General features: G+C 32.3%; 4 protein-coding genes across 5 annotated transcripts in view; 3 read left to right on the plus strand and 1 right to left on the minus strand.

Moving 5' to 3' along the window:
* The window catches only part of C3G (C3G guanyl-nucleotide exchange factor), a 37,040-nt gene extending 35,814 nt beyond the window's left edge, over positions 1-1,226 (minus strand). For both annotated transcript variants that reach the window (XM_074123753.1, XM_074123746.1), the window contains exon 1: positions 1,088-1,226. In XM_074123753.1, the coding sequence (XP_073979854.1) occupies positions 1,088-1,124 (37 nt within the window). In that variant the 5' untranslated portion in view covers positions 1,125-1,226. The remainder of the gene's footprint in view (positions 1-1,087) is intronic.
* A 118-nt stretch (positions 1,227-1,344) lies between these two features.
* On the plus strand, positions 1,345-3,221 carry LOC141452045 (leucine-rich repeat-containing protein 57-like). Its single transcript, XM_074123864.1, has one exon. The coding sequence runs from the start codon at positions 1,544-1,546 to the stop codon at positions 2,258-2,260; it is 717 nt and encodes a 238-aa protein (XP_073979965.1). The 5' UTR covers positions 1,345-1,543; the 3' UTR covers positions 2,261-3,221.
* A 1,869-nt stretch (positions 3,222-5,090) lies between these two features.
* LOC141452020 (26S proteasome non-ATPase regulatory subunit 5) lies at positions 5,091-8,542 on the plus strand. Its single transcript, XM_074123844.1, has 8 exons — positions 5,091-5,357; positions 5,728-5,872; positions 5,990-6,226; positions 6,304-6,556; positions 6,627-6,815; positions 7,488-7,600; positions 7,713-7,902; positions 8,136-8,542. The coding sequence occupies exons 1-8, from the start codon at positions 5,176-5,178 to the stop codon at positions 8,342-8,344; spliced, it is 1,518 nt and encodes a 505-aa protein (XP_073979945.1). The 5' UTR covers positions 5,091-5,175; the 3' UTR covers positions 8,345-8,542.
* Positions 8,543-9,552: 1,010 nt separating this feature from the next.
* Positions 9,553-19,150, plus strand: LOC141452015 (U3 small nucleolar ribonucleoprotein protein MPP10). Its single transcript, XM_074123840.1, has 11 exons — positions 9,553-9,755; positions 9,838-10,105; positions 10,437-10,575; positions 11,077-11,201; positions 12,093-12,253; positions 12,795-13,030; positions 13,487-13,671; positions 14,005-14,151; positions 14,245-14,353; positions 15,409-15,569; positions 18,849-19,150. The coding sequence occupies exons 1-11, from the start codon at positions 9,685-9,687 to the stop codon at positions 18,996-18,998; spliced, it is 1,752 nt and encodes a 583-aa protein (XP_073979941.1). The 5' UTR covers positions 9,553-9,684; the 3' UTR covers positions 18,999-19,150.
* The last annotated feature ends 2,732 nt before the right edge of the window (positions 19,151-21,882 follow it).

Below are 21,882 nucleotides of genomic sequence, written 5' to 3' on the forward strand. Positions count from 1 at the left end.
TGGATAACTTTTTGTATATTATTTAAACTGTTAGGCACACAGGAAAACTTTTATTATTACTGGCATTATTACCACCAAATGTGCCTTCAGAAAGCCGAAGAAGATATATAAATCGGTGTTCCCAGCCTTTCGTTCTGGAGAACACTGGATATTCACTCCGACGTTAAGAGGAAAATTTCAGTGGTTTCATTAATTTTTTTTTTTGAACAGAGCTGAATTGGAGACCATATAACAAGCATCAATCAACATTGTCATTGATCAAATTTTACAATCCAAGGTTAGCAATACACATATTCAGTAGATTTTTACAATGTGTTTCGCTAATTATATTTCTTATATATTAGGCAAGTTACAAATATCATAAATTGAGGCAAATTATTTTTGTTAGCCAAAAATGCAACATAAGAGTTAAACGATTTTCAAAGATTTGTTTACAATTACTTCACAAGCTAGGAGTCAAATAAAACGCAATGATTGTATGATTTCGAGTATTTATTTCATTTTTATTTTACTTTTAAACTTGTTTAAAGTTGCGAACCTTTCAACCAATAAAGCTCTATTATTCCACCGAAAACCGTTCCGAATTAAATATTACCGAAAATAAAAAAAAATAGTTTATGAGAAGCCTGCTCCGATAAGGGTTAAGTTCACTGTTTCTTGCATTAACGTAAATACTGATAAGGAAATATTTGTTACTGAACTTGCAACATTATTATTTGTAATCATATTTCAAGTAACTTATCGAAAAAAAAATTGATGTTTAATCAGATTACCTGATACCAAAAGTTACTTTCTCTGGGTTACCATGTTTTCTTACACCCGAACCTTTCTTAACATTTCTAGCAATATTCCAGCATAAGTTGTTTTGAGAAAGCACAGCTTTAATGTTAACTCTATTTAAACAATTAAAATAGCCTTGTATCTGTATCACACTTTTAAATTTGCAATTTTGGAAAACTAAAGCTCAATAAAACGATCAAATTAGCGGAGTAGGTTGAATGTTTTTTCAATTTTTTTTTTAAAGCCGGGCAGAAACACAAAAAGAATCAGAAAAGAACATCGGAGTAACTATGGGAGTTTTACTTACTTGATACATGTTTCTCAGCCTTCGGGGTTGAAGTCATAATAGAGGTGAAAAAGATTTAATGAAGCTATATGTTTGTGTTGAGATAAGGAGCACCTAATTTACGCGTCATAATTATTTGACAAATATCCGCCGTTAACATATTGAAAACAAAATTAGAGATCGGTCGCCCACCATCTTTTAGCTGAGGGTTACACGAACACACACAGCAGCAGAACGCTGGCTGCAAACCTGCCCTCCTCAGCACAACAGTCAGCTGGACGCTGCCTTCGCGTACTGTGGACTCATTATCAGCACGAGATAACGTAACCAGCTGTTATTCTCATCCCTTGTGTCATTTAATTTTCCACTCCATAATTCTAAAGCTAATTTTCAATTGTAATATAGCCTTGATCACAGTTTAGCTTTCCAAAACAAGTTATATTATCTTTATGTTTTTACAAAACTTTTTTTAAAACCATGGGAAACACAGCTCTGAAGAAACATTACGCTACAGCGGAGAAAACCGGCGTGTTAAATATTTCAAACAGAAAATTAGTAGAATTTCCAGTTGAGGTGAAACAACTGAAAAGTTCATTGAGATCACTGGACTTATCATCTAACAAATTCAGTAAGTTACCACCAGATATTGGTTCTTTTCTAAATCTTAAATCACTCATCGTGGATTATAACAATTTAACTGAATTACCTATGGAGATTGGTAATCTTAATAAATTAGAAAATCTATCGATTACCAACAATAAACTAAGATCACTACCTCAATCATTATCTAAACTATGCAATCTAAAAGAATTAAGTCTTCAACAAAACCAACTCACAGAATTCCCAGTTATGCTTTGTGATTTAAAACATTTGAATATGGTTGATTTATCACTTAACAAAATTACCGAAATACCTGATGGTATTAGTAAATTGCATGTTGTTGAATTGATATTGAATCAAAATCAAATTTCATCATTGTCGCCAGACATTGCAGATTGTCCCCGATTGAAAACTCTACGAATGCAAGAAAATTGTCTAGCATTGAACAGTATTCCCGTAAAAATATTGAATGATTCGAATATTTCTACTTTATCCATTGAAGGAAATCTATTTGAAATGAAACAGTTTATTAATATGGAAGGTTATGACAGTTACATGGAAAGATATACTGCCGTCAAGAAAAAACTCTCATAATTTTTTTCTTTTAATTTTTTATTCATTGGTTCTTTTAAAACTATATTTAATACTATTCATCACTTTAGTACTATATTTTACAAGTACATTTAAACTGATGCACCAGTGAGTATACTACATAATTTATCTTGTATTATTCAACTTTAGCATCAGTTTTTTTATAAACATAAATGAGAATTTAAATAATTCCCAAAATTGTACCTGCTTTATTAATTTCATTTATAAATGAAAGTGGAAAATGGCACCAACGTGAGTTAAAAAATATTTAAACTAACTGAAAAAGTTTTCATTCATTAAAATTAAAAACAGAAAGTAATAAAACATGAATGTATTGATTTCATTAGAACTACAGTAAAACAATCAATCATGTAGAATAAGTCAGTTTTTTTTACTTAACACTTAGCAAGTACATTTTTCAGTTTGTAATATATGTATGAAAAAGACCATTTTGAATAATGCATTTATAAAATTCATAACATAATACACAATTTTGCAAGTATTTTTATATAAAACTTTTTTTATTCAAATGTTAGAGGATTTATATGTCTAATTAAAGAAATAATATTCTAAACTATAGATTGTAATAAATTATTGAGGTATCTCATATTTATGGTCTAAAAATAAGAGAAACTGAAAGTAATATCCTTATTTCCTAAATTTTATTAATTTCTGAATACACTTTTCGATGTGGAATTTTAAAATTAAGAATTATAAGGCACTTATTTGATGTTATTTATAATGCCATACAGAAAGAATTTATCACTTGCTATGTTAATGTATGCACATGCAAACCAGAATAGGAAAAATTACAGAAAGAAATCAAGAAGTGAGAAAGATGTTGTGTCGAAGGTTTAATGAACAAATTATTTTTATATCTGTATTTTTATAACAAATTTTAATTGATTTTATAAAAGTTTATTATATTTATTTCGATTTGTGTATATTAAAATTATTTAAGAAATGTGTTCTTTAATTTATTTAAAATTATATCTACATTGTTGATTACTTGTTCAAAGATGCATACTTGTTCACGTATTTTTAGCAATAATGACCGATTTAATAATTATTTTGGAGAATTCCTTAAGAATGGTAATTACCACAATTTGAAGTTGAAGAATTTGAAGTCCTCTCCCTCTATTATCCGTGAAACTTTGAATAAATCTTTATGTTCTGTATGCATTCTTGTGATTAATTCATTATGTTCATTAAAGTTATCAAACTTAACAAATTCAGAAGTAGAAAAGAATAAACCGCGAGAGGTTAAGTCGCGAAGTAGCTCTGAGCACAATCCAAGAATAATTAAGAATCTCGTCAAATTTGCAAAGTCATTTCTATAATAGTATAACTTATATCGTTTCCTTTATTTTAAATAAATTCAATTCTTTAGTTTTCTAAATTGTTATATGTATATTAAACTTTGTGTTAACAAGTCAGTACACCTGAGAGCAATGAATCAATGGTGCTTCTCTCCTGTCTACGATTTCTTAATTTAAATTTATATATATCTTCTCAGATTCCTTCTTACCACTTGACTTTATGTCCCTTCTTCCTAGGTCCTTCCTGTTATCTCTTCTATTTGATTTTATACTACTCCGACATCCATTTGGATGATTTTACCTTTCTCATTGGCTAGATAAAACTACTCCTGTTCAACAAATAACATCCGCTGGTTTTTTCCTCTCCTTATTAAACATCTTTTCTTGCTGAGGCCTAAACATCCAGACCAGGGCGTTTTCTTTTCATATTCCAAGTTCCCTGCGATTCCAAGTCTCTCCCCATTGAAATTAGCATATGATTTGCGAGCAGAGCTTTGAAAGACTAGCATTCTGGCTTTCTACTCAGAGGTTCCATTTCACAGATCTTATGTCGTCCAAAAAGGATAAAATGAACGCGGATACACAGAGTTTTTTTTTTTTCTTCAATTCTGATTGTTCAGTCTAATTAAACTATAGCTGTAGTAATGTAGGATGCTTATCCCAAATACTTCAAAGAAAAACACAGATCTCGGATAAGGAGATAGTTGTCCATTTACTAAACAACTACGTTCTCTATCGTCTCCAATAAATTTTTGGAGTTATAACATCCAAAGAAATCATTAGGTACCACACCAGACCTGCTGGTCATTACTTAAACCTCCTTTGAAGGGGATCTAGCGCTGAAAGTATGCTTTTGAAAAAAAAGAGATGCTTTTGACTTTCTCTGCTTCTGCAATGGAATATTATTAATCATCTCGCGATAGAAAGTAAAATAACATTCTCTGCTTCTGCAATGGAATATTATTAATCATCTCGCGATAGAAAGTAAAATAACCATGTCATGTTTACCTTAACAAAAATTTACTTGTTTAACTCTGCAAAAAGCTAGTTTAATCACCAAGTGAAGACATTTTTACCAGGAAGATATTTTAATGCATAAGCGTAAATAAGGTATACGCATTGTACAACACTTTTTTTAAAAAATTATTTTGGTGATTGTTTAGAATGTATATAACAGCACAGATATTTTTTTATTATAGTCTTTATTTATTAAAAAAAGAATAAAAATACATATCTTTGAACACAAAATTATAAAGACAATTGCAATTGTCAACATCCATTGGCAGAAGCACAGATACGATTAAATTATTGCAGTATCGGGAAGGGGCCGTAGCATGTTATTTTGTTGGTTTTTAGCCATACAAATGAAATAAACATTAATATAGAAAAGTAATAAAAAAGAACCTTATTTTTAGAGGCCAAAATTCAAATAAATTAGATTATGCTTAAAACTAACTACTTTTCTTGTACTACTTCTACTTAAGAACCAAAATTGTTCTCGTTTTGAATACAAACAATAGCCTGATCCGTCCCAGTGTATACTTCGTTTACTTCCATGGAAGGTTATCTTACAGTGACTGGTAGTTTTCAAACTTAACAATGAGTACAATTGATGTAAATATTAAAAATCTTATAGAAAATATAAAAAATGATGTTCAAGTCGATCACAATTTGTATGAATTAAAGATAGCTTTAGGATCACTTAATTCTAGCCAGTTGTCAGAAGGTGTTGCCGGTGTACAACTGGGATTTATCTTTGATTGTCTTAATTCCTCAAACAGGTGAGTTTTCCAAACTATTCGTATAACGTTACTTGAGGCTGATTAGTTTGCTTATGTTCATAGAAGAAACTGATTTTATTTAATTTATTGCTTTTGAAAGAAATTAGAAATTAGGTGTGGTAAATTGAATGATAAAAAGGGATTGTTGCGAGCAGGCCAAGGTATGAAATTGGTTTCATTTTTCAATTGATTTTTCCTGTCGAACACCTTAATGAAGCCGACTTACTGTTCAAGTCGGCCAATATCCTCTTTCACGAGAACATTTAAATTCGTTGAGAATTAGTTATTAATATTCTGTTATGGTGAAGAGTGCTTAATTGAAAATGAGATAAGGATCTTAAATGTGTAATTGAATTAATCTCTTTTACAGAAAACAAGTTCTAACAACTTGCGATATATTAACACTTGTTTTGCCAATTAAACCATCTCAGGTGACCTTGTCTGATTATGCTACACCCCTCGTCCGAGCTTTAGGTCACCCATTTAAGGAGGTGAAAGAAATGGTCTTGAAAGAGGTAGTTTTTGTGATTTAAGATACTTTTATTTTTGTGCCTAAGCCTCTACACTGCAAAGGTAGTAATAAAGGATGGATTATTAATGAATGTATATCTGTTACAAATAATGATTTTTAGTTTAATAGAGGCGTAGGAGAACGTGAGTTGATCACTCTACTGAATTCAAATGTTCTTAACTTAATAATTAGCTGCCTCTGTAACGAAGAAATATCAGTTGGAACGCGAGCTATAGAATTCCTGACAAAGCTGGGACAAACAGAAGATGGTTTGAATGTAATCTGTCAAGATATGTTTGTGCGTCAATTAATTATGCAGACGAGTCAAAGCGACGTCTATAAGATAAGAATGTATCAGGTAATTTTTAGTAGGTAGTAGCAAAACTATACTGTAACTACTTCTCTGACTTTTCTACCATACAATAATCTTTTCAGGTACTGGTGGATATTAGTGTACATTCACCTGAAGGTTTAGGAAAAATTGAATCTTGCGGTTTGTTTGGCGGATTGATAGATCATCTAAAGTCAAACGATGTACTAGCCACGATGGCCGCTTTAGAAGTAATCACACCGTTAGTAGGAACTGTCCATGGATATGACTTTCTGGTTAGAAATGATATTATTAATTTACTTGCTCAGCAGATTGCATCGTTCACTGACAATCCTTTAGCTTCATTAGTTTATCCAGGTATGTACATCTATTACAAGATTTTCATTGTATAACAGACTAAATAACATACATATATATTTAAATAAAGGTCTAGCAAGATTTTTCGGCCATATTGGACGTGAATTTCCGCAACGCTTGGTAGCGTTATATCCCCAAGTTCTTAAAGAAGTATTCAAAGGAGTTGACTCCAGTGATGTAAACATATCGATTGTGTCTTTAGAAACGATTGCCTTCATTGCATACTCTCCTCCAGGCAAGGCAGCTCTGTACAAGCAAGGTATATTTGAAAATGCTATTGTTTCATCAGTATTTCTTAAGTTTATCTAATGTTTCAACTCTAAAGATTAGCTCTGTGTGCCAGAAGAAGGCACTAAATTTCATTTCGAATTTATTATATTTCCTTATCTCCTAGGTAAGAGGGAGCATTTTAATGGTGAAGATTTGCGAATTGGAGTTTTTTGCCGGTAATTCACACGTTTTGAGGTTCCTGTACAAAAAAGTAGTTTTTACAAATTTTCTTTAACATAGATAAAAAAAAGTACATCAACAAATAGAACATACGATTCTTAATAATGTAAGAATTCACATTTCAGCATTTATTTAAAAATTAAAACTTTTTATAATCCTCACCTAAGACGACGTTATATACATTAATTTCTAGCTGGGTTGGAAACGGAGTAGAAAAGAAATATAGGTGCTGAAATTGTAGTATCTCTTTTATAATCGTCCGGAAATTTTGCTCAGAGTTGTACAAGAAAATTTCGAAGGTTCCTTTTAATTTGAAAACCTCAGATTAGGTTTTAAATCCTTTTTTAAGTAACGACGTTGGAGATGGTATTGTAGAAGAAGCATTGATTGAGTTATCAGATGGATTTAGCTGAAGACTGAATTGTTTTTGTCAACCACCTAAACTTTCATACTATTAAGTTGTTGCCCTTTTACCATCTAGACGAACGAGTGATGCGCCATGTTATGGGGAAGTTTCAAGAGGCCGTCACGAAATTGCCGACAGAATGGCGAGTTAGAGCGTTGGCCGCACTTGCTCACATTATTCATCTTAGTGTGCGTATTGTAGATACAATGAACAATGTTCGACATACTTATGTATATAATTCAAATGCAGCTAACCAATAATTATTCATTTATTTTAAATGCCAATTTTTAACCATTTTAGGTGGACCACATTACAAGTGATATAACCAAAGTATCATTGGCTTGGTTTAACCAACTTGGACCGTCCGCTCTCCAGAACATTTTCGAAATGACCCGACAACCTTTTCCTGATATTAAGGCGGCTGCATTTAATGTACTAGAGAAAATTGCTGCACATCGATGGGGACAGATTAAAATTATTAACCATCCTGGTATGTGAACTAATTTATCAACAATTTCGGTAGTGGAAGGCAAGGAAGCCTCTTCATATTCCATATAAGCAAAATATACTATTTAAAGTGACTGATTAGAACAAACATAATTTTCTATAATTTCGTTTGAAAAAGCTTTTATAAAAATTTTTAGAGCGAAAGAAATCAATTAGGATTATAAAGTAATAATTTACCTTGTGAGAAAGCTTTATTTTCATCTAACTCTCTTCCAGGTCTGTTCGAATTTTTGTTGGATCGTTCTACGGAAACAACTTTAGAAGGAAAGCAGGCCAAATATGATGTAATAAAAACATTGTACAATTCGCCCACAATTTCCAGTACATTTGAGGATGAACAGTGTGATCGAATGGCCCAATATCTTCAGGAAGGAGTCATCTATGTTCCATTCGGGAACCATGTGGCCGTCGAAGGAGCTGATTAAATGTATTTTTGGACAAGAATATGTAAGAAAAATAAAGACTGCCATCTAATAGCAATATATAATTTGTATAAAAGCTTTAGGTTTTAGTTTTATTTTAACAAATGTGATCTTATAAATTTAAAAAAAAAAAACTAATGTTAAAATTTTGTAAAAATAAATAAAATTAATACAAACTAAATATATGTTTTGGTGAATGGGTGGGGACATGAAAAGAGACATGGAAAATCCTCCGCACATGGCGAAGCAGTGCTCTCAAGGAACAGTTTTGAAAATAGCTCAGCGAGGACTTTTATCTAAGGGTCACTTTAAAGTAAAAGGCGATTATGAACGCTAAGTAAAGAATTTGGTGTACTTTTTTTAAAAAAAAAAAAAAATACAGATACAGGATGGTGGAGAAAGAACTGGGAGAAACAAACTGCTGGGAATGGCGAATTGTCTTCGACGACGAATCCTGCGTACGGGTCTTTCCACGTTTACTTTTTACACTTTCCATTTTATATAGGAATACACGGATTTGTTGTTAAGTCAGAGGGTCACATTGATTCATTTTCTATGGGAGGCCAAAACAAAGTAAGTCAATTTGTAATTTGATGTACGACAGGATTGTTTTGGAATCTGACTCGTGTATTGTAATTGCCTAGCGCAAAAGGATTATTATTTTAATCAGCTAGCGGTACCTGTACTTGATTTATGTATTACTATTCATGAGAATTTATTTATACATTTCTACTAACGATTTAAGTATGTTTTTATCGACATAACGATACAAGTTTGTAATAAATTGCCTTCATTAAATTTATTTCACAGGTTCTTATTGTGTTGTATGTTACTGATTCTGGATGTCTTCAGGCTAAATGACGAAAGGTCAAATTTAATTTTTTTAAATCAGAAAAGCTATCCTTTAAGCTATTAAGATATGAATTTTTTAACACTTGTATTTTAGGTTCTTAACTTATTTAAATGATTTGTAATTGCAACCAGTCAAATTACCAATTGGACCTTATATTAGGTCAGGAACGTATGTTTTTTACATTACATCATGAAATTTCACTTTCTTCTATTAAATTAAAACTCACTCTCAAGTTTGACAGTGACGGGCATCTGGCTTTTGCTCCGGTACTTCTGTATATACAGTTTTTTGATTCAATGTTTTATTGTATCGATTAGTTATTCGTTTAAGGAAGGTTACAATTGGTGCTTACTGATTACCAACTTTATACCTCACGCTCACACAAACTAGGTGGTTGTAATGTGGTTAGGTTATAAACCTTTGTAAAGAGGTTTGTTGTAGGCATGTGCTTTTTCAAAATATATATTAAAAATAAATTAATTCGTTCAAAATGATCTCTTGCTTCAGTGAGTTTATAGAACTGTTAGAAAATGTGGAGAAACATCCTGATTTTCATTCTCGGTAATTATATTGTTTAAAATTGAATATTTGTTTGTGGGTCGTGTTTTAAAATTAGAGTAATTTTATCTCCTTTATTTTTTAGGATTACAAAGAAAGATTCAAAGTTCATAGATATAACGTGGAATATTTTACTGAATATTTATGAACAGGTGAGAGTTAAAGAAGAGAATGATCCTGGTAAAGGTAAAGTTGAAACTACAGGTAAAGAACTTAAAGAATTAGTTGAAAATGGTGCTATTGATGATGAAGGGATTTGGCACTTACTGGAGCTGATCAATTGTCGCCGCGATTACATTTCAACTATAGCTTGTTCTGCTGTTATGAAAAACAGACTTCAGCTTCCACTTAAGGTTAAAAATACAATAATTTATATTACTTAAATTTCAATCTATCTAATGCTTCGCTTTAATTTATCTTAATTTCTTTGTGAGCCCCTTTTTCCATAAGGGAAATGATCTATTGTTCATTGTTTTGGTGACTGATTCATGCAGAAGGAAGAAAGAATAATGCTAATTTCAGTCACTATTCCCTCACCTAAAAATACCAATTCACAGAATGTTTTGCTTTTTTATTTATATTTATAATTTTTTTTGTTACTTTTTTACTTGACAAAAAGGCAATCGGTAGGGAAGTACCCACCCTCAACCAGATAGTGAATGACTGTGTTATTTAATTGTACAGATTGAGGAAGAGAACTGTGATAAGGAAGTTATCGACGTAGCTGAAGAAGAAGATGAAGACGTTGAAGATGGTGGCTCAGAGGAGAATGAAGACGAAAAGAAAGATGTAGATGAAATTTCTTCGCAACCTACTCGAACTAGTAAGATAAATTAATTTATTATTTTTATTCATATTTTTTAGCATTTTCACAGTTACTAGCGTAGACAACGAATTGGCATTTCATTTTCTGAAGAAGCGTTTTGATTCATCATGTAAAGGGTTTGTTTGTAAAGAAAACCCTTAAAAACGTTTACTAAGCAAATCACGAGAACTTGGAAATTTGTGGAATACTTCAATTAATTTCCCCCAAATTAGCAATTCAAGAATACATTCAATTCTTAGAAGGTAGAACCGTCATAGAGTAATTCACGCATTATTGCAAAAATTTTTACCCTAAAATCCTTCCTAAGAAACAATAATAGATAGACCAGAAAGAGTTAAGAAAATTTTACTCTGATACGGAAACGGATGTTTAGAATTCTCGCATAAAAATATAACAATTTGCAATCAAGTTTTTGAAAATATCTTTAACAAAGTGACATTTAAATTTTAAAATTTTCATTAATGTACTCCAATTAATAAAAAAAAATTAAAATTCCAGAAAAGCCGGATTTCTTTGATGAAGAAGCAATGTTGAAATTTTTGGATAAATCAGAAAATACAGACAAGGGTAAAAATGACAGCGACGTTGATTATTTTGACGATATTCCCTCGGAAGATGATTCGGTAAGTTGTTGTCATTCTTTACTAACATATATGCATATTGTGATTTTTTTTTTTTTTTAAATTGCACAAGTAAATGTTTTTAATAATCACTTTGCTTGCGAGTGTAATGTTTCCAGTTCCTCATATTAGGTTAACACTCGATGTGTGAAAATTTATGATTACATAACTAAAACTGAATATTCGGAATGTATTCTCCATAAATGAGAAGTCCAGAGTGCACTCATTAATGTAAATACAGAAAGCAATTCTGGCGGAATAGTCAGCAGTTTTCTCAGAGCAGTATGGAGGAATGAAACCAGTAAGGGCATCTTCTAGCCTAGAGAATGTACTAACAAGATTTGTTGTGTGCTCTTTGCAGGCTCAAATCTGGTCGTAATTTCAAAATTAGCTGATTTATTTATTGTTTTTTTAACCTGAAAACCAGACTATAAAATATTTAGATTGTGTCGTCGTCCTTACACACAAAAGTCATCTTCAACTGTTTCAATTTAAGAGGGTTGTGAATGTTTAGCGAAAGAAGGTGCTTTATGATAAGTTGAATTAAATGAACTTCTAAGATATTTGAGTAATATCCACCAAAAAATATCTTCTACGTTCCTAAAAAAGAAAACAAAAAAAGAAGTCTAAATCCTTTCTTTCCTTTTTAGTCTTACAAACGACTTTTTGCACGTAGATTCGTATTAGACGTTTTTCCGTTAGAAAAAAGTTGTGCTTAACACAGAGGTGAACATCCTTCCTCTTGCAATTTAAGACCTGAAGAATTAATAGAAATAGGTTTTCTCTTCGTGCTTTTCATCTTTTTTCTTAAACATGAATTCATTAAGAAAGAAAGTTAATGTTTTTTTTCATAATAAATAGCAGTTCGCATTTGATGTAAAATATGGTTCACAGGAAGCCGGTGGTATTATGTACGATGAATTTTTTGAAGAGAGTGAAGAAGTAGCTGGTACCAAATCGCTTAGAAATGATCTTTCCGATGAGAGTGACTCAGAAAGAGAAGATAAGACTGAGTTAGAGCCTTGGAAAGAAGAAGAGGAATCCGGTGACGAGAGGTAATTAAGTTTGGACCGTTCAGTAGTTAATAATAAAACGTTCACAAAATTTTTGATTTGGAAATACGAGTCATACGTTGTAATTGAGGTATAGTGAATTAAACATAGAGTGAGACATGAGATCCGAAGAAATTCAACATCCCCGTATCTTCTAACCTACTGGTCTTCTAAGCTTGATAGAAATCTCATTTATAACATGAAGAAGGAAAACTATTGAGTTTTCGTATTGAGCGAAATTTCATAATTATCTTCAGATTATGAAGCACAATATTGTGAACTAAATTTATTGTAAGATCTGAGATGTGATAATTTCAACAAACTTTTTCATTTTTTATATCTGTCGAGGACGGTGCAATTTTTCTTGGGGAAGTATGAACCGTGTGAAAATTAAATAGGTGACGTATTGAGAAATAACATGTGTCATTCAAAGTCAATGAAAAATCATTTTTTATGTTTTTCAAAAAGTATTTTTATATCCTACATTATTAATGTTATATTGCGATCGCTCTTAATTAAACTTCGGTCTTTTTTGATTTTGTAGCGATCGTGAGCTTATGCAAGGCCTGAAAAGTTCTTTAGAGAAACAACAAGCCGCTGTACTTCTTAAATCTTCGTTTGAATTGAAACAAGAAAAACTGCGAAATAAAATAAACAAGCTGGAAGAAGAAGCGTTACAGGAGAAAGCATGGCCCCTTAAGGGGGAAGTTGAAGCTTCTCAGCGACCAGTCAACTCCCTGTTGGAAGAAATCGTAGAAATCGATCTATCTCAACGTCCAGGTAAATAAATATATTTTTATATTGTTACATATCGTTAAAGAACGTTGTAGACACGAAAATGGCTGCGCCGCCGTGGGCTTTGACTCTGGGCGTTCTGTTCTGTAAGAGAATTCTAAGTCGTCTCTGTGGGATTCAACCCATAGGTTTTTTAGAGGAAGGCAGCAATTCAGTTGAAAAGTTTTGGAATGAGTTCAGTTATAAGTGTTGTTAGTTGACTGACGAATTGGTTAATGAGGGAATTGAACTTAGAGCCAAGTGTTAGAGGTTTCACGAAATAAAATAAATGAAAGTTAATATTTACCCACTTGAATACTCTCTTCTAGAAAACGTATAATGTATTTCACAAAAAGTCACACATATTCATTTACATAGGCAAATCAACTGATTATATTTGGATGCATTTTGATCTTTCTTTATGTTTTTTATTTATTCATTATTGTTCATGCCATGTTGCAGCTCCGGTAGTAACTAAGGAAGTAACCTTGAAGTTGGAGGATATTATTTTGAAAAGAATTAAAGATAGCGCATATGATGATGTGGAGAAAAAATTTAAACCCGTCGAAAGTCCACATGAATTCAAAAAAGCCATAGTTCTTGACCAGGAGAAGAGTAAGCTGTCATTGGCTGAAGTGTATGAGAAGGTAGGGCTTAGTGATATCAAACGGTTTCTTAGTTTTTAGATAGGATAGCTTTAGATATTAGATAGTTGAACTAAGAGAAGTAGTTAGGTTCTTCGCCCTCAGCAATACAAGTGATTTCTGCAGCAGGAGGTAATTATTGTGGCTAGCTCACCTTGTTGTCTGCATTTACGAAAATATCAGAACTTGGATTTGTCCTGAGACACCCAACCAGAAAACTAGTGATAGCCGGAAACTCAAAATAGTCTTTGTCCTTTCAAATTGCAATGCCTGTTTAGACATTCAATCTTTCCAGACAAATGCTCTATTTTACCGTAACTTTGATGCTTATTCCAGGAATATTTGAAGCAGAAGAGTGATCAAACTGTGGAGAAGGATAAAGTTGAGAAGATGACCCCGGAGCAGGAAGAAATAAAAAAGTTGATGCATTTTGTGTTTAAAAAACTGGATACTCTTTCAAATTTTCATTTCGTTCCAAAACCAGTAAGGTGTTACTTATATTTTAAGATTATACTTTAAAATCTTATATTTTACATTTTTGGTTGGTCACTATTATTTTTTTTTTTGTTGTTACAGGCTATACCGGAAATAAAAATAGTTTCAAACCTGCCAGCAGTAATGGTGGAAGAAGTTGCTCCTGAGGCTACATCCCGTGGAAACTTGCTCGCACCTGAGGAAATTTCAAGTAATACACAATGTGAAAATTTATTAGTAAATCAGAGAAACGTTTAGTAGCCAATCTATGTCGGTGTTCCGACAAACGAGCCAGACGAATTCATGTATAACTTATTAAAAGTTTGCTACTAATTGTATTTGGCGAGGCAGGTGTTTGTCTTTGGAGAAATTCAGGAAGGTTGGGTATTAGTATCCCATTGCGGACCGAAAAGATCTGAGATTCCCTTTGATTTCGGAGTAAGATCATAGAACATTGACATTTGAAAATTTGTAATCTACGAGTGAGAATAAACGTGTGTGTAGATGAGTTAAAGTTTGTCTATGGGTACTCTAAGCACAATAATCGCACCCATCAACTACCTCTGCTAGTGTCCATGTGAGTGTTAGCTTTCTTAGTGGTGAATGTCGTTCCTATTTAGAATTGAACGTACCTTTGATATACGTCGTAGAAATACTTAGTACTTATACTAAAATGTTAATCAACTTCAACATAATCATGTTCACTATAATAAAAGGGCGCGTCACGTCACAGAAACGACATTAAAATCAATATTGTTTGATAAAAACAAATTCAAAACAAATTGAAATTGAAACCTTTATGATGATTGTCAAGATAATGGCGGAAGTCTCGAATAAACCGATCTGTGTAATCGCACTTCTGGTGAAGTAATTATTTTTTCAAATCTGAGAAATTTCATACTCATAAATAATTGGAAACGCTAGTGATAGAACCGCAGTTTTACTGAAACGCCACTTTAGAGGAGAGTTTAAAGTTCATCTCACTGTAAGTACCTGCTCAAGTTAAGTTTTCTGGAAAAATGTTTTAAATTAATAATATACCTAAATGTTTCTCGCGTAGTCAGCACGAATCATCACTTTAACTATATTCGGGCAGATCGCTCAAAACGTGTATTCCCGGTGAAAACGCAAAATTGATTCCGAAGAGTTAGAAAAAGTAAAAATAAATCTTCGTAAAAATAAATAAAAAATGCATGAACCCGAACAGAAATGTCCTTCTTGCTCTAAGTGCAACCCTCTAGAGATAAAATACTTTCTGTTGCTTAGGTGAGTCCAAGAGACAGTTGATCAGCAAAGAGGAGAGAAGTGCTACAGATAAAAAGAGAGAACGGCGTAAGAAGAAAAAATTACAAGCTATTAAAGCCAAACGTACTCAAAATATCCCAAATACGTCTATAAGCTCGTTGACAAAAAGTCGCAACGTAAAGGTAAGCAATTTCAAAGTAGGTTTGATTTAATGTTAGACTGCAAATTAATATTATTGATGCTTATAAATATCTCCTTAACAAAAACTTACAGTTTAAAATGTTAAGTATAAGGGTTGATTAAACGCCAAAAGGTACACAAATCAGCAAGCACCCAACATTTCATTAATACTTCATTGATATTATTTTAAGTAATTTTACTACATTAATTTTCATTAATATTTTTTTGAATTTATTAGATGTTTCACAGACCCTTATGCTGGCCATTTTAATCTACACAATATTTGTTCAAGTAGAACACCATTTAACTTAGATTGACTGTAATAAGATAAATAAGATATGCATATTTTTATGACAGCTAACATAATTATTCCAGTATTTTACTATAAGTAAAATTAGAGGGACTAAATTAAATTACAATTGAGAAATGAATAATTATTGCTGAATAATTTACTTGATATTACCTACGCGTTATTTGTGCTCACGAATACTTTGGAAAGACGAATTCTAGACTGAAATATTGTTTTAAATCCGTGATTCAAATTTAAATAGTAGCCGACTCTGCCTTTGTCTTTTTTTACTTTAACGTGCATGTACATACATACGATATATGTGACTATTCAGAATAAAGAGCATAATAAAGATAGATCAGAAGAATAATTTGGAATAAAGCTAAAATAAAGTACCTATTTAATTACGAAAATATAATATACATTTTATCATAATTATAACAAAAAAATAAAATATTATGAATGAACAAATTAGCTATGCGGTTAGCATATTGGATTCCCACGTGGAGGTTCCGGGTTCGAATCCAGCTGCTGACCCTTAGATTTTCTCTTTCTAAGAGCTTCTTACAGCTCACTGTCCGGGTGATGGACAGAGTTGTCTGTAACGAGAGAACACTGTCCGGAGGCCGGCAGTGCACTGAAAAAAGCTGCGAGCGCCAATAACCGCAGATTGTTGAAGTTGTTGAAGCGACTTAAATCATAAAAAAAAAGAAAAAGAAAATGAATGAACTGGCCAGCATAAGGGTCTGTGAAACATCTAATAAATTCAAAAAAATATTAATGAAAATTAATGTAGTAAAATTACTTAAAATAATATCAATGAAGTATTAATGAAATGTTGGGTACTTGCTGATTTGTGTACCTTTTGGCGTTTAATCAACCCTTATACTTAACATTTTAAACTGTAAGTTTTTGTTAAAGAGATTTTTGTACCTTTTGGACAGATTTTCTTTTTTGTATGTTTTGCAAAGTTACATATCTGCTTTACAGATTTTATTAAAATTGGGAATAATAAATTTAATTTTATCATTATAACCTGAAAAGGTGTTAAGTCGGAGTTACTACCACTGGACAGATCTTTTTAAAGAATGATTATAGTTGCGGTCCCCAAGCCATCCTCAATAACAATTTTTTTGAGAAAGCGTTTTGAATAAAATAGGAAGGTAATTTGTACGTAAATAGCAAAATTAAACTGCGATTTCAGTACTTCCCTTTAAGAGGAGTAAGAAAAATAAACTGCGATTACAGTATTTCTCCCTAAAAGGCAAAGAGGCAAAGATTTTGAATCGAACTACAATTCATCGATGAAAATCGGTTCACTCATTGAAAATTTTAACGATTGCAATACTTCCTCTTAGTAGGTGTAAAAGCATGATGGCACTTCACAGCCACGTAGAGGAGCTTTAACCACTTCTTCTTACTAAATTTTATCAAAATCGGACTAACCGTTATAGAAATATTGGTAATAATAGTTTTAGAAAGGGCCTTACTTGGGTGGGGCAAACTCCCCTCCTTATGAGGCACAGCGTTGAGACTTTTAAAGTGCAAATCTGTACAAAATTTCGATTCGAATGACACTTTATTCATGAAAATCGGTTCACGTTTCGATAATTTGAAACGATTGCTATACTTCCCCTTAACAAGTGTAAGAGCAGATCGTCGCTTTAATGTTACGTAGGGGAGCCCTAACCCTGTCATCCTACCAAATTTTATCAAAATCGGGCTAAGATTTACAGAGTAATTAATGATAATAATTTTGGAGGGGGCCTTACATAAAGGGGGCTAACTCCTCTCCCATTCGATGTGCAGCATCGAGACCCCCAAAAGGCACATCTACATAAAGTTCCGACTCTAATGACACCTCATTCATGAAAATCGGTTCACGCGTTTAGGCGCTACGTTGTTTACAAAAAAGGTAACAACAAGAAGAAGAAGAAGAAGAAGAAGAAGAAGAAGAAGAAGAAGAACAAGAACAAGAACAAGAACAATTTTTGAAAATGCCGTTTTTGCTCATTTTCAGCATCTTTTTTCTCAATATCTATCAAATCTAGGCTGTTGCAAAAAAATTACAGCTATAAAGGAGGGTTTGCCCTATATTTTAAAGAAAATTTGGGAATTTTATCTTTTATAGAAAAAGAGAAAAAAATTGTCAAAGTTAGGTGTTTTTCAACGTTACGCTTTTTCGTGCAGTTTTTGATGATCAACCCTTATACAACTGTCCTACCGGACAGTTTTAAAACGTTCGTTCGATAATTATAATAGTAATTTTTGGATCGATTTGTATCCACTGCTAAATGTCTGCATTTTAGTTTGGATCTTTTTTGATCTCAGCATATTGGGCTGTTTTATTATTTATTTATTTATAAGTTTTTGGCATCCGAATTTCGTGTTGAGCTAAATAGCATTTACAGTTTGGTAGAAACTTTAAAAATCTCCAAAAGGCTTTGGCTATGCAACCCTCATATGAACAGTTTTCAAGAGATTCCTCCAGAAATTATTTGGTTCTTCAATAAACCAGAAAATGGAGGTGGAAAGGCTACTTAAACTGATTTTGGTGCACGTTTCGGGTATCATTGTTGCACTTGATGAGAAGTTTCTTAGGAACTGTGAAGTGTGCCCTTTTTAACTTACCACTTAGACAATCTATCCGACACACGTACTGACAGAATAATGTCTTGAAATTGGAAACCTGTATTACTAAGAAAATATCTTACACAAGGTAAGATGGCGCACCCCGTTCTTTCAGTAATATGGGGAGATGACTTTATCTCTTACACCACCTCGCAACTTTAATAAAATTAAGATTCTATAAAACCAAAATTTTCGACAAACCTCAGTGCAAATATTTCTGGTGATAAATCTTTTAAGAAAATTTTGATGTAATCTTTGTTTTCTCTTGCGGAGAGAGGTGAGATATGTAAAAAATAAAAAGAAAGTGCAGTAAGATTTCTTATCAGATTATTGATCTGTGTTTTGATTTGGTTGATTTCAGTTACTGAACGAAAGCACCAACGCAACTGTCAAGTCATCCAAACATTTCTTCAACAAATTCCAAGAAGATCTTGACACGAATGCCACAATCAAGAAAAGAAAGCTTGATAAATCAGTAGCAAATGTTGATGTGAAAAAATTCAAATTTTAAATTTTTGGATTTTGTATACCAAAATAAGATTTATTGTTTTCTGTTAATTTTGTTAATAAGTTTTCTTGTGAATCATTGGACTGTATGATCAAAAATGTACAAATGTGTTACATAATTGCTTTAGAAAATGTAAATATATTTTCTTAGTTTTATTCAGTCTACTTTATTAAAACTGTCCGATAGTACTGTTCAATAAAGGTTGAGCGTTAAAAATTGCGCGCAATGGCGTAATGTTGAAAAACATCCAACTTTGACAATTTTCTTTTTTTCATACTGTTGCTATCTTCCAGGTCATTAAAATTTTGTTATTATTGATCAGTTGAAAAGAATTAGCTAAAGGGGAAGTGAAGTACCTGGTAAAACGTTTGAGGCTTATCGAAGAAATTTATTTTGGGTAATTTGAAATTAGGAGAAGTTGGATTTAGAAATGCCAGGCTGCCCTGGCATGGGTCACCAAAGGACGGACGGGTGATAGCTTTATGGAAAATGAGAATTTATTACTGGGGAACATCCTGGAATTTACAAAGAGAATTAGAAAAATGAGCTTTATTACTTTATTACTGCTGCCTACTTTGTTAATTTATCTCTTTGTAAAGTGGAGTTTGGGAGTCGAGAAAGTACTTAATGCTAATAGGTTCAAGGCCGGAGTTCAGGGTCAAACTGTGACCCATGATGTTTTGAAATAAAATGAAAATATATAAAATTGTTATGAAGGAAAAAGCGCTTAGGGGAGATTCAGGAAAATCCGTACACACATTTCCTCGTTAGCCTTTCAACTATCACGTGGATTTTTAAAAAGTTAGCTGCACCAATTTTATGTTATTTCGGGAGAACATGTGTGAACAACTATTTTCGTCTATAAAATTAAATAAAACTGCATACACAGCAACATTAACTGATAAACGTCCATCTGCCCTAATGAAGATTGTCTCTTCTGTCAGATATTAGAAAACTAGTACGAGGAAAACGCTGGCAAGTTCCGGGTAAAAAAGAATAATTTTAGTTTTATAAATAAATTAAGTAAAATAAATGTTTAAATAAAAGCAATTATATAGTGTACTAATTATTCTACCCACATTCCTGAATCCTCAATACAGAATATAAATGTAACAAAATTTGTAAGTGTGAAGTGGCCCGCGTGAATCTTGCCCGTTACAACAAATGATGTGTTTTAATTGAGTATGACATCCTTAGTCCAAGGAATATGATTCCGACTGTTGTGACGTTACATAATAAACGTAAATAAATGGCTAGAGGATCCCTGCCTGCTAACTCCACTCCCAAAGAAATTCCTCATGACAAATTTTACGTTTGTGTAATGTGTAAACAAAGTGGGAGCAAATCTTTAGGTGCCAATATCGAAAAAAAAAATTATAAGAGTGAAAAATCGAATCTAGTAGGGATACTTGCAGTAGAGAAATTTTCTACTCTCGTTATTTGTTAGCTAACAATTAACTATTTATTAATTGTATTTGAGTAATACGACCACACAATAGTCTAAAATGGCAGCTTGGAGGGGAGCCACCTTTTTTTTTTTTTTCTCAATATCGATCTTTATCGAAGGAAAACCTACCCATCCCAAACCCTTAGTCTAATTTTCATAGAAACATCTTTAAAATTAATCATGCAATAGTTCAAAGTGTCATAACTACTAAAAAAAAATTGACAAGGAAATCGGTAGAGCTATTTTCGAGAAAACCTCTCAATTGTAAGAAAATTCTCTTAAGATGTGCTACTTCGGATTTAGAGTTCGGCAGCGAAGTAACATGTAACCCTTACGTGTAACCGAACAAAATACAAAGTATTAGGAGTTGCCGAACACAGTACAAAGTATTCGTGATTCTTGCAGTTTTTATTTTTTGAGCTGGTGATCACATAAACATATACGAGTACAAACAAAATATTTTCTAAATACCACTTTTCTTGGACTCCAAGAATTCTAAAAAGGATATCATTTGTGAAAACTTACTGTAAAAAATTTGTCACCATCGCAATACTTTCTCTTACCTAGTTCGAGAAAGTAAGAAAAAGTAAACTTAAAATATTTTCAAAATCTAATATTTGAAGATCAAGTTGATTTAATGACAGCTAAAAACGCAATTCTTAAAATGTTTTTATTGTTTTAGAGAAGCACAACTTTTGAGGTAATATGCACCTTTAAAAATATTAGAATTTTCGACTTTCTCTTCATATTTTGATTTCGTATGACAGAGCTGGTGCAAAGCAAAAAATTACTCTCAATCATTCGTTAGGAAAGGAGGAAGGACCATGTAAACAGCAGCTAATGATGATTGAAGAAGTAAAAGCAAGAATCATCGCTGCAAGTTGATATGTGGTAAAAGAAATATGGAAAAAAGAACACAAGGTACTGAGTCTTGGGTCCTTCCAATACAAGGTGGTTGGCGTGCATATCTCATCATGGAAGAGAAATATATTTGACCCCGTACAGACGAGGTCAGAGTGGAAAAGTACTGATATTGTGGGAAAAATACTGATATTGTGTTCAACCATTACTTGATTTTTTATACATTACTTTCATGGTAAAAATTATAATTAATTAATGAAAACAATGTTATTTTAGGAGCTACTGGATCATTGCATATTTATCAAATTGCTTGAATGATTTATCTATTGAAATTGAGTTCTACACAAAATTCGTGTTGGTAGCAAAGGTATTGTAATCGTATGACTATGACCATGCAATCAAATGTAGTTGAATTTGCCCTACTTGTTTTTGATGGTTCACTATATAATCTGTTTTTTTACTAAGAGTTCTGAGCTAACGCAACTTCTCATCGTATAGATTGATAAAGACTATGTTTATAAAAACTACGAGTTTTGATGACGCGTACAACTCAATGTTATCTATGCATTCACATTTACA

Source organism: Rhodnius prolixus, unplaced genomic scaffold, assembly GCF_049639745.1.
Source record: "Rhodnius prolixus isolate KJV_2025 unplaced genomic scaffold, Rpr scaffold_1, whole genome shotgun sequence".
NCBI classification, from domain to species: Eukaryota; Metazoa; Arthropoda; class Insecta; order Hemiptera; family Reduviidae; genus Rhodnius; species Rhodnius prolixus.

Bases quoted from the DNA above. Each gene is read 5' to 3' on its own strand.
- LOC141452015 (XM_074123840.1), top strand. From the start codon at position 9,685: ATGATCTCTTGCTTCAGTGAGTTTATAGAACTGTTAGAAAATGTGGAG. The intron at 12,254-12,794 runs GTAATTAAGTTT...TTGATTTTGTAG, and splicing joins GAGGAATCCGGTGACGAGAG to CGATCGTGAGCTTATGCAAG. The intron at 15,570-18,848 runs GTAAGCAATTTC...GGTTGATTTCAG, and splicing joins CAAAAAGTCGCAACGTAAAG to TTACTGAACGAAAGCACCAA.
- LOC141452020 (XM_074123844.1), top strand. From the start codon at position 5,176: ATGAGTACAATTGATGTAAATATTAAAAATCTTATAGAAAATATAAAA. The intron at 5,358-5,727 runs GTGAGTTTTCCA...TCTCTTTTACAG, and splicing joins TGTCTTAATTCCTCAAACAG to AAAACAAGTTCTAACAACTT. The intron at 6,816-7,487 runs GTATATTTGAAA...TTTACCATCTAG, and splicing joins GGCAGCTCTGTACAAGCAAG to ACGAACGAGTGATGCGCCAT.
- LOC141452045 (XM_074123864.1), top strand. From the start codon at position 1,544: ATGGGAAACACAGCTCTGAAGAAACATTACGCTACAGCGGAGAAAACC.